The 12,882-nt window shown below is 46.0% G+C and overlaps 1 protein-coding gene across 1 annotated transcript in view; it reads right to left on the bottom strand.

The window, feature by feature from the left end:
• TAPT1 (transmembrane anterior posterior transformation 1) overlaps positions 1 to 12,882 on the bottom strand; it is a 59,254-nt gene that overhangs the window by 19,159 nt on the left and 27,213 nt on the right. The window contains exons 4-5 of the mRNA XM_058670287.1: positions 2,676 to 2,838; positions 382 to 517 (exon numbers count right to left, since the gene is read on the bottom strand). Of these exons, the coding sequence (XP_058526270.1) occupies positions 382 to 517; positions 2,676 to 2,838 (299 nt within the window). The remainder of the gene's footprint in view (positions 1 to 381; positions 518 to 2,675; positions 2,839 to 12,882) is intronic.

Below are 12,882 nucleotides of genomic sequence, written 5' to 3'. Positions count from 1 at the left end.
ATTCATAGAATTAGTGCCAAGAAAAAAATCCGATATAAATATAAAAGTGTTTTGTAGAGCTATGTTACTATATGGATGTATAAGTTATACAGACCTATAAATGACAACTGTTCACAGATAACACTATTTTTTCATTCTGAAGTCCTTCCATATAATCACAGAGACTAGAATATCTTAACAGTTCAAAGGGTTGTGCGCACACAAGGTTTTTCAACTTCTAACTATGGTCAGAATTAATTTCTCAAAATAATGCAATCATCTCACATTTATCTTCAGGAAACACATCTAAGCAGATTATCTTGAAACCAGTGAAATGGCTGACTAAATACCATGAGGCTCACACCCCTAGTCGTGGAATTTCCGGTAAATCGGAAAGGATACAGACGTAGAGAACAGCCATGAAGAAGTGAGGAATCACCCCGATGTGGGCTCTCTTTCTTTCTTTCGGCTCGGTTGCCGTCCAATAGAGAGCATCTAATATGTCTTGTCCAAAGGACGAAAACAGACGATCAGCCACCTGCAAGACAGGATCGGGAAGTGCTTCTCAGTCCTCCTCTTCAATACGTAACCGAGACTCCAAATGCAACTCAAGTCTCTACGTGGAAAGGGCAGGGACCTGGGTGCACTTACCACTCCCAGGCTTTCTTCTCCAGCAAACAGAGGAGGTCAGCCAGACTTTGTCTAATCAGCTGTGTTTGTGACAAAGAAAGTCTTACATATGGGACACACATAAGGGGTGGGCATAGAATATTGTGGTTCCCGTGGTTTCAACTACTGTTTAAGCTTAGGACTCAAGCCTAGTTCTTCAGGACAAATAAATCATGTGGCACATCTTCCTAAACCCTCCCACATGTAACAGCTGCTGAATTCCACAAATGGTTTCCCTATGGAGTACACCAAGCAGATGGACTCCTTAAAAATACAATCAGTAAACAACTAAAAGAGGATGTGAAAGAGACACGGAGGGTGCCTGCCCTTTAGCAGTCGCTGGATGTGGAACCCTGCACGCAAGATTCCCCTACGCCACCTTAACCTGTGGGCCCAGAGTCTGCCACCACCTCACCCTCTTCTTTTCCACCAGAGTATGATTTCCTACCATCTCCTTGCTTATTGTCTCATCTTCAAAGAACACCTACCACTGGTCTCTCTGCATCTTCAGGGACCAAGACAGGATGTGCCGATGAAACGCGTGCTGAATGACAGCTAGCACCTGGGGGGCCCTCTCCACTTACCTGCCCACCCTGCATCAATAACCCTTCTACACACTGTCTCATTTCTCCCTTGCAGCTCCTTCCACCTTCCAATGAGAAACTGAGGAATAGATACTTGGCAACCAGCACTCATGTCCAGAATAACCAGGCTATAACGGATTAGAGGAAGACGCCAGGACTGGATTAGAGGAAGTTTGTTTCTGGACTAGAGCAGATTTTTGTCTACTAGGCTTATGCCACACCATCAATCGGTCTACAAAGTGAAGCAGTATTTCAGTCATTCTAATCAGCAATTTTTACTCTTTTCCATGGTCTGTTTTCAGAGAGGGCTTTGCAAGTCAGGAGGCTCACACATGAAGTCTGAGGGCAGGAGACGCCCTGGTGCCCTAAGAGAGAAAGGCAGTTGAAGCAGTCTGGCAGGGTGCTGGCAGGCCAGCCGCTCAAGTACGCTGCAGTACGGGAGGCCAGGGGGACAAGGCCTCACCTGCTTTCCGTGGGAAGGGGGAGCTCAGCAGGCTGCCCTGCTCCGTGAGCTTCATCCACATTAACCCCGGCAGACGCAAGGCAGCCAGGCTCCGGAGGGAAGCTGGGGTGTGGTTCTAGCGCCTCCTGGTGTTGGTTTTAGGCACAACCACAACAGCTTCTCAGAGAGTAAAAGGCCTCCTCTCCCACAGCAGTGTATCAGGACAGCGGCCTGCAGCCCCACGGCCCACCTGCCCACTCGCTAGGAACTCTCTACAGCTTAGTCAAAAGACAGATACAACTTACATGTGTCCCTAGAAAGAAGTACAGGGAAATGTAACCTGAATTTCACAATTTATAAATAACTCAGAGTAGTTTACTATTAAAGTAATTAAGATTCTGCCTATCAAGCAATGCCGTTTTTGGTAAAGAGAATGTATAATTGTTGACTGTATAATTGTTCAATTTACTTTGTGTAAATGCAGACTTTCACATGCTGACTGCTTTTAAGTGAAATACACTGTATTAAAACTCAGTACTTAAAGAAACTGGAAAACTGCAAAAATTTCAACGCAATTTAAAATGTACATCTATTATAGCAAACATATAACATTTATTTTATAATCTTTAAAGTTCTTGCAAGAAAAGCACACATGGGTTTCAATGAATTTATAGGCAACTGTTTCTCAAGAACGTAACAGTTTCTAGCCAAGCCGTCAAGCCAGCAGGCATCTTTTCTGAATTCTTGAGGAGCCACCGGGCTGTGAGCACCTTAGTCCCAACTGTGTCCTTGGATCGGGTAGCCTGAGTACCAGCCAGGGATACTGATTCTTCAGCCCCACCCCTGATCCACTATGTCAGTAGCCTCACGTGATGGCGGCCCAGTCATTCTTCAGTAGACCAACATTCCTGCCTGCAGGTGGCTTCCCTGTTGAAGGGCTGATGTTGTGAGCCTTGGCACAGCGCAAGCAGTTGCACGTGGGGTGCGGTGCACGTCCTTACCTCCAGCATGTTGTAGATGATGTAGAGCTTGATGACAGACTGGCCCCGGATCAGGTGGTACATCATGGAGTAGTCAACATAGTGCATCATGAAATAGCAGATGACCAGAATAACACCCTTCAAAACGTCACAGACCTGGGCCGGCTGAAGCAAACGTCTGTCCCTAAAATACACAAGAAGTGATAAAAAGGTAAGTTTCACATGACAGGATCTCAAAATAAATCATCATTACTTGACGTATATTGGCATACAAAGGTAACAACGAGAATGAAGTTGTTATTTCAAAAAGATGTGGGTGAGCCACCTGTATCCTATATTGCGTGTCTGGTTTCAAGTGTGGCTCTGCCCCCCATTCTAACATTCTGTTAATGTGCAGCGTGTAAGGAAACAGGAAATGGATCAAGTAGTGGGGTATCTGCTACCCACCCACACGAGATAGCCCAGGGTCCTTGCTTTGGGCTTTGGCTTGACCCAGCCCTTGATCGCAGTTGGGCGATCTTGGTCGGTCTCTCCCTCTGTCTTTCAAATAAACAGGTAAATCATGACTTGGTGACTGACTATTAAGATTATTCATTAAAAAAATAAATTTTAAAAAAACTCCAAACTGACAAGGAAAGTTACATTGATTGTGAAACATTCTGCCCAAATACAATAAAGACATCAAATCAGAATTACCACTGGAAGTCAGCAACTTAAAAAAAGATTTATTTGAAAAGCCGAACAACAAAGGGAGGGAGGGAGATATTCAAGTGCTGCTTCAACAAGCAGGTCCAGGACTGGCTCAAGCTGGAAGCCAGAGGCTCCACCCCAGGGCTCCCAGTGGGTGCTGGGGACCCAATGTTTAGGCCACTTGCTGCTGCCTTGCTAGGTGCTGGAACATGCAGCTGGACTGGAAGTGAAACAACTGGAACCGAAACCTGTGATCATATGGGATGCTAGTACTGAAAGCCATGGCTTAACTCACTGTGTAGCCCACAGAAGTTGGCAATCTTAGGGCTGGTTCTGTAGGCTAAACCTCTGCTTGCATCACTGGCATCCCATACGGGCGCCGGCTCAAGTCGGGCTACTCAACTTGCAATTCAGCTCATTGCTAATGTGCCTGGGAACGCAATGGAAGATGGTCCAAGTGCTTGGTCCCCTACACTCACATAGGAGACCTGGATGAAGCTCCTGGGTTTGCGTTGGCCCAGCTCCGGTTATAGCCACTTGGGAAGCGAATCAGCAGATAGAAGATCTCTCTCTGCTTCTCTTTCTCTCTCTGTAACTCTTCCAAATAAATAAATGCATAAGTGAATAAATCTTAAAAACAAAACAAAAAACCTTGGCAATCTTAAAACAAGGCCCAGTGCAGGTGTCTGTTGACCCAATAAGCTCTATGGAAGAGCGTTCTGGGCTTACGGCATGAGCTGGAACCTAATCATGAGGCCCTTTTTACACACTGGTTGCCTTCCATGCACATGGTTCTGCACTGTGCACTCTTCACATAAAAGCTTAAAGCACTTTCTGCACACTGATTTATAAGGCACTCACACTATGGCAGTGCAGAACTTCGCTGTGCAGACAGAACACAGGTTAGTCATCACAGACAGCCGGGGTGTAACGCACCTGCCACCTTCCTACCTGAATGGGTATCTGGGGTGAATTCCGAAAACTGGAGCTGCAGGGTTACAGCTGTCTGCCACTCGGACAGAAATACTAAGCTTTTCACACCTGCACCTGGAACGCAGTCAGGAGGGGAGTCGCTCATGCGCGGCATTACAGTGTTGGACTGCCTTCTGCGTCCCTGCCAATCTCATGGGTGGAAAACAGCAGCGAGGGACATTTCAGCAAATGTCTCTCATCAGATGACATACTTCTTAACAAATACATATTTGAGAGTTATCTGTATTTCCTGTGAATGCTGCCCTCATATCTAGTTCTGATTTGTAGAATCATTTTTACATTATAAAACGTAGTCTCCTGTGACATGAATTCAGGTTGTTTTGATAATTAGTAAGAGCGGAATGGTTATGTTTTACATCAGGGCTGAGAGTATAACAGGTTAGACCTAAACTGTGAAAAGAAAATACATTTATGATTTTGATCACTTGTGCATGATGGTGAGACTGGAAAAGACTGAATTAATTCCTCAACAGAGAACTGCTTCATTTCCTATCCTGGCAGCCTCTCTGAACGACGCGATGACTTTGTGCAGGAGCCAGAGCGTCTTCACGGCCACCCTGCGAACTCTCCCGAGCCACAACCTCGGGGTGAGCTCAGTGCCCCTGGCCCTGGGCATCCTGCTCCCCCTCTCTGTTCCCCGCCTACCCAAGCTCCGGAGCTCTTGCTTGTGCCCTGCCCATGCTCAGATGAGGGGCTCTTTTCTGCCAAAGACCCTTCCAGAGTTCAACAAGGGATATATAAATCTTGCAAAATGCCATCTGAAACACTACCTTATGCGATGACCAAAACCTATTCTTTGAGCTGCTGTACCAGAACCTCATGCTTGTTTCCTAAAAATGCAACCTTGACTTAGGCGTGGATCTAACTGATCTGTTTATGGACAGCACGATACACCACTGCAGAAGTGTCGAGGGCGGCTCCTCTAGATGGTACCCAGGATGGGCTGGAAGCAGACGACAAGATACAGGGCTGACCCAAGGAATCTAACTAGAGACAGGTCAGAAGTGGCCTAAGCAAGCTTTCATGTCTTGAGATGGGCACCAAAAAACCCAACTGAGAGCCCAGGGCAATTGCCCAGTGGCTAAATCCTCACCTGGCACATGCTGGAATCATACAGGTGTCAGTTCAAGTGTCGGCTGCTCCACTTCTATCCAGCTCCCTGCTTATGGTCTGGGAAAGCAGTCGAGGACCCTGCACCCACCTGGGAAACCCAGAGGAGGCTCCTGGCTCCTGGCTCCTGGCTTAGGAGTGGCTCAGTTCCACTGTGCCTACTTTGTGAGTGAACCAGCTAATGGAAGATCTCTCTCTCTCTGTCTCTTTGTCTCTTTTCTTCTCTGTAAATCTGCCTTTCCAGGGAAAATAAATCTTTTTTTTTTTTAAAGATTTTATTATTATTGGAAAGCCGGATATACAGAGAGGAGGAGAGACAGAGAGGAAGATCTTCCATCCGATGATTCATTCCCCAAGTGAGCCGCAACAGGCCGGTGCGCGCCGATCCGATGCCGGCAACCAGGAACCTCTTCCGGGTCTCCCACGAGGGTGCAGGGTCCCAATGCACTGGGCCGTCCTCGACTGCTTTCCCAGACCACAAGCAGGGAGCTGGATGGGAAGTGGAGCTGCCGGGATTAGAACCGGCGCCCATATGGAATCCCGAGGCTTTCAAGGCGAGGACCTTAGCCGCTAGGCAACGCCGCTGGGCCCCGAAAAGAAATCATTTTAAAAAAAGAAAAAGAAAGAAAAGCAGATTGAAATTATTCTTAGCAGTTTCAGCTAGGATTTTGGGTCAAAGTGCAAGGCCAAGCCGGCTCGTTCCTGTGGTGACTTCTGTCCCATGGCTTTCTTTTCTCCAGTGCTGTTCCTTCCTCCCACACAGACTCGGTTCTCTCCCTGTGGTACCCGGAGCACAGTGTGTCGGCCACACACCAGCCCAGCTCACAGATCTCCACCAAGGCTCCTGTTAGGGTGATGTCTGTCCCTCACCCCAGCTGTCAAGCACTCGGCCTTGATCATGTACTCACATTCCTAATTCGAACACTTTGAAGAGCAGCCACTCTGAATGCTCCTGGCCCATATGCAGACATCTCTGTTGGGATGGTGGGGAAGAAACAATGGGCGTTCAGCAAGGAGGTCAAACACCTGCCCCCTTGCAAGCATTGCACAGCTCGAGCTGTGCTGAAAATCACCCAGCCCTCGTCATGGGCCTTTGTGCCCGTAACTAAGAACTTAAGGTTGTGTTCTATGAAAACTATAGGTAGGGTAGTTCTAATTAATTTTTATTAATGACAAAATGATGGGCCCAGCACAGTAGCTCAGCAGCTTAAGTCCTTGCCTTGCATGCGCCGGGATCCCATACGGGCACCAGTTCTAATCTAGGTGCCTTTGCTTCCCATCCAGCTCCCTGATTCTGGCCTGGGAAAGCAGTTGAGGACGACTCAAAGCTTTGGAACCCTACACTTGTGTGGGAGACCCGGAGGAGGCTTTTGAACCGGGTAGGTTAAAACAGAAAAATTAAGACTTAATGATTTACGGCTGGTGCTGTGGTATGGCAGACAGTCACAGCTTGTAATGCTACCGTCCCACATGTTTCGAGTCCCCACAGCTCCACTTCCAATCCCACTCCCTGCTAACGCAACCTGAAGAAGCTGCAGAAGACGGCCCAAGTGCCTGGGCCCCTGCTACCTGTGCGGAAGGAATGGATGATGCTTTTGGCTCCTGGCTTCCGCCTGGCCCAGCACCGGCTGTGGAGGCCAGCTGGGAAGTGAACCACCAGATGGAAGATAAATTTCTCTCTCTCCCCCACCCCTTTCAAATAAATAAGTAAATCTCTTTCTAATAAGAAGAGGCAATGATGAATACAGTTTTACCTTAGCTAGAATTGCAACAAAACAAACTGCAGAAATTCCTTATATTAAAATTCAGTTACTTTGTGGAATGTACTATTCTAGGCACTCGCCTAATTACTCATTTTCCACTCAGAACAAACCTCTGAGGAAGATCCCACTGCTAGCCAGTTCCATGTGTGTGGCAGGGCGTAGTCAAGTGTGCGCTTGTGGCTGTGCAGAGCATCTGTCACGTGCTGGCAAGCAGAGAGCTGACCTTGGAAGTCTAACTCCAGAGGGCCACAGCGTTACAGCCATGCGCGTTCTAAACTTAAAACCTTCCAAATGGAGTCAAGCACTTGGCACAGTGGTTAGGATGCTACTGATGTACCCACATCCCATATTATACAGCCTGAGGCCTGGCTCTGCTCTCCTTTCAAGCTTCCTGCCAACAGCGCACATCCCAGGAGGAAGCAGGTGACAGTCTAATCATCCTGGCCACCCAAGAGAGACTTGAAGTGAGGTACTGGCTCGTGGCTTTGACCTGGTCCAGCCCCAGCTGCTGGGGGTATTGGACACCGTTCCCAAATCTACACCAGTGCACAGGCTATTGGGGTCTTTCTCTTTGACTTTCTGCCTTTCCAATAAATGCTAAAAATTTTTTTGAAAAAATAAAAAATCTCCAAACACACAGAGTCAACAACTTAGTACTTAGTATATAATTTACTATTTGGAAAACTTTCGTGCTACAAAACAAGATTATCTTTTACTTGATTCTTTTCTTTCCAAATAGCACTCAGAAAACCCAGGTCTCTCCAGGTGCCCGGCCAGTCCCTGTTTGCTGCAATACCCACTGCAGACATCTCTACAGTGTGACCCTCCACAGTGCTGCTGTGACAAAGCTGACCACAGGCCTACAAAAAATCAAGGGATGTTCCTAAAATAAGGAATGAAAGGATCTTGCTTTCAAATAAGCATCCTTGTGATTTGAAATGCACGGTTATAATAAAATGTGGTTTCTTAGGTGTTCTCTTATAGGACATCTGGATGTATTATATAAAGTCTAAGACAAGATCTAACTCATAATTTGGTCTACTTGGTTAAAACAAGTTGAGTCAATCACAGTATTTATTCTTTCCTCTGTTAAGATATTTTTAGATGGCAACCTGATAAGCATTTCAAATTATTTAAGAAGCTTATCCACGGTCCTGCCAATCAAGCGCTAACTGGCTTTTGAACAGTATTCCAAAGTTGAGCTCTTTGTTGTAACTGGCTCTGAAGTGTCAGTCACTGGCGATTCATTCTGTAAATGCTGCCAATCCCTCATGTGCGCAGACAAACAAGGGAGGCACGCTGTTGCAGCTGTGTGCCGCCACAAGACTGAAATATGAGCTAAGAGATTCAACAGAATTTGAACATTTTTCACAAAAAGACAGTCAACAGAATTAAAAACTTTCAGGTTAAACCCTCTTCACAGAAGCCAAATTCTACATCTTTCTAAATTTTATCTTTCATTCTTATAAGTGCTTCTATTGTATTTTACCCATTGGTTAACACAGGTCATACATTTACCAGCTGACATGCCTCCAGTTGCTTGGAAGGGCTCATGGGTTTCACAGGAAAGTAGAGAAGGGTGATGGCGAGAAGGCACGATCCTCCTCCTCTTTAGCAGAAGATAATATGATTAAATACAAACTGGGAACAGGCCGGAAGAGCAAGAAGAAAGCAGCAGCAACAGAAATGAGCAAGAGGAATGGAATAAGCCCTGCGTAATGGCTTCAAACCCGTGCTGCCACATGGCAGGTATGGGGGTATCTCACTGCACAAACCACGGACTGGATCTCTCTCTCTCTCCCCACATGTGCAGCAACTGTGGTGCAATCCAAGGAAAAGAAACGCAATCACTGAACTTTTACAATGTGAAGATTCCCAGGGCGGGTGTCTGGCAGTGGCTACGACGCTACTGGGATAACTGCATCTCTTTCAGAGTGCCTCAGTTTCACCGGGGCTGCTGCGCTTGCTTCCAGCTTCCAGGTGAGGTGCACTCTGGGAGGCAGCAGGTGCTGGCTCAAGTAGCTGGGTGCCTGGAATCCACCTGGGAGAATAGGTTTGAGTTATTGGCTCCTGGCTTTTGTGTGGCCCAGCAAAGTCGCTTATAATTGTCAACTAAATCGGAACAAAGTGGTGGGATCAATGCTTTCCTTAATCTTAAGTCTGACATTTGGTAGAAAAACCATAACACTTTCCACTTTAAATAATTTCAAACTACACTATAAAAATAAACAACTTGCTCTATAAAGCCATTTTTAGTGTTTGGAATAACATAAAACAAAAACTGTTCATAAGGGAAAATCCAAACTCAGCCAACTGCTGTAGTGTTGAGGATGTAGTTATCGGATGTCAGGTCTACAACACGTTTAAAGATGAAGGACTGATCATTGGAGGGGGTGATTTTCATGTTAGGTGACAAGATGGTCAAACCCTTCACACACAAAAATGCGGACAAGGCATTAAGATCAAGTAAGGGCACTATTAAGAAAACAGATAAGGAGCTACATTTTCTCCACTGTGTTTCCATCCCCAAGTGGGCATATCTGTCTATGCTGTTTCCTTTGCATTATATCTAGTACTTGCTTGTGTCGGTCAATTTGGCCAAGAGTAGAGAAGGAAAAATCAGGGTTTACTCACCACAAGGAGTCCCTGTGCCACCACATTCCATTCTATAAAGGAAGTGAAAGTGCTCCTCCCTTCGGTCTGATTTACGAAAGAGAAAGAAAGAGAGAAGGTTGTAATGATGCCACGCTGCTTAGAGCGCCATGGTGAGGAAACGGGGCGACAATTCCTGATGGTACAAGGAGTTTCTAAAATAACATCTATTGCTCTCAACAAATAAGCCCCACAGGTCAGCCCTGGGAAGAGGAACTAGCAGGCTTCCATGTTTCCCTGGAGAGAAATGCTCTCCTGGCATGTGCTGTAGTGGTGGCATTAATCACTTAGGCCAAAAGCAAGGCTCACCTTTCGCTAACAAGGGGGAAAAATGACAATATTCAAATATATGTTGGCAGAACTGTCTCAAAAGAGGCAAGACGCTGGGAGGCAATCCAAAAGGTTACAAAATCCTAAAACATTTGAAACTCAGTTCTTCTGACCTGAGAGCTCACCCACTGAGTAAGCTCAAAGAAAGGAGACACCCTGGCCTCTTCAGGCAAGGAGGACGTGCGGGAGGCTAAGAATTACGCTTCCAACTGGGCCGAGGGACCAGGAATCTGCTCACGTGACTTTACTCATCTAATACCAAAAGCAGGATCCTTCCTCATTTATGACTTGTACCGATCCAACTCATTCATACTGCCCAGGCCGCTTCAGTGAGGTCTTCTCCACAGTAATTAACAGTTTCTGACACCAGACTGCATTGTTTTTCTCTACTGTCTCCTTTCAATTTTAACTTAAATGTGACTGAGAACCTACAGTCACAATTTTAAGCAGGAAGGAAGATTCACAAAAATTACAGGTAAATGAAAAGACTCACATAGTTGGTGATGCTTTATTTTTTCTCTGAGTTAATCTGCAAAAACAGTATTCGTTACCTCATTTGAATATGGAGCAGTGCAATTTTCTAAAAAGCAAAATCCTGCCATTTTTCCAAGATACACAGATATCTTATACAATGAGTCACAACTTAATTCTGAAGCTGAAAAAGATTAGCCTAATTTTGGAAATTTCTCAAATATTTTTCTAAAATGACACCACCCTATCTTGGAAAAAAATACATAACAAATCTGACTTTAAAGAATCTAGACGTCTGCTCAGAACATCTCGGGACAGGTTTGTCAAGAGGGTAAATCCATCAGAAGCACTAAGGCACACTGCTGAGCAAGCTGCGTCCCCCTGCAAACACCACTTCAGACTTCAGCTCAGTCCAACAGCATCTTAGCAGGAGCAGAGGCTGGCAGAACACTCCACCGGCCGAGCACCAGGGAGGCAGGCTGCAGAATCACCCAGGTCCTGGACCCTGGAGAAAGCCCAAAGCTATGGTAAGTTTGCAACAGCTCTGGAAACAGGCTCAAAGACTAAATGCTAAAGCACAATATCCAAGGGCCACCACAGTTTGCAGCCCTCTCACAAACGCCGGAGCAGACAGCACGCTGGAGGCCGAGAGGCGAGTCTACTAACCTAGCTATCTATGCTCCATCACACCACGCTGCAGTGCAGACCAGGGGGTGCCCATACCAGACAGCTGACAGGGGCAGCATCTTGACTGGCTGGACAAATATCCCTTCCCTTCCTTTTCCGGGAATAATTTCAAAAATCTAAGAGATGAGGGAGACAGTAAGATTTTTTTTTACGAAATGAAGACTGACAGAATACGAAATATCAGCTAAAAACAACTTTCTGGTCTTCTTAATGTTTTGCTATCCATTTGAAAACAACCGGTCACACAGCAGGAACAGCACCTCCTGCTGGCTGAGGGAGGAGGAACAAGATGGAATCTGCAGGCAGGAAAACTGGATCAGCTTTAAGCAAACAGTCCTGGGAGCAGAGCGATCAGTGAAGAATTTGCTATTTCTCAATAAACATTTAGTAAAGATAAAATGTATGTTTAGCTTTCTAAAACACCTGAAAGGGCCTAGATTCAACAACAGGTGTAACATAACTTTTATACTGTTTCAAGTTTGGTGCCTTTAACACTAATGTCAAGAGATACTGTTTTCAAAACTCATTGAAGAAAATAAAAATGGAGATCCACGTCATGCTGTGCACCAGCTGCTCAGCTCCGACGAAGCCCACCTGAGCCGTGAGGACGGCAAGGCACTGCTTTACTTCCTGTGGAACCTGGCCGACCCTCCCACGGCACATCCAACACTGCCGAAGTCCTGCTGTGCAATCTTAACTGTATTTCATGCTCCATGTAGCATATAAATATTTATCAGTGACAGTATGAACCTAACTGCTCAGGAATCCAAATTATACAAATAGTGGTGTCTTAAACATAGTAAAAGACTGTCCTCTGGTGTCTGCTTAGCCATACAACCTGGGAAACAAAACATTTCATTCTAAACGTTATTCAAATTAGTTTAAATTGAAAAGTATCTTAAACCAACACAAAAGAAATCATTATTTTGTGCTAAAAAATCTTGAAATGCTTGCAAAACACTGGGTCTAGGAACCATCAGGCACTTAGAATACAGCAAAGCACAGGGCTGAAGAGGGTCCTTCCAATTCCTCACTTCCCAGAACACGCACGGAAGACCATTTCTGCCCTGCTTAGGTGCCCTGCCTGCCCACGTCACAGGGACTGCCACACCTGGACAGCATCACAGGTCTTCCAACAAGAGCCTGAGCAGAGAGACCTTCAGGTACACTGCCATGTCACCATAGGTAGGCCACTAGGCGGTGTCATCCATGTGCTAAACAGCCAAGAAGGAACTGGCCCAGAGGGAAGGCACTCCCTGGGCTGTGTCCTCTCTTTATGCCAACAGCCCCACTGAACGGGATGGCATCTAAAAACCATGTGCACAGAAATGGATGGAAGACCACGCCCCGCCCAATCCCGCTGATCAAGAACAGCCAAAGAGCAGTCTAGATTTCAATGCAGATGTGACAATCCTTATGCTGTGTCAGCTATGTTACAACAGGTAGCTTCCTCCCGCATATTCATTTTCTTTATGCAGCCACACATGAAGAGTTATACCCAGTACTGCTTCACTAGGTGGACTCTGGACTTG

The sequence above is a fragment of the Ochotona princeps genome, chromosome 11 (genome assembly GCF_030435755.1).
Source record: "Ochotona princeps isolate mOchPri1 chromosome 11, mOchPri1.hap1, whole genome shotgun sequence".
In the NCBI taxonomy this organism is placed as follows: Eukaryota; Metazoa; Chordata; class Mammalia; order Lagomorpha; family Ochotonidae; genus Ochotona; species Ochotona princeps.
The sequence above is the reverse complement of the archived record's forward strand: the minus strand, read 5'-3'. Positions and strand labels throughout refer to the sequence as shown.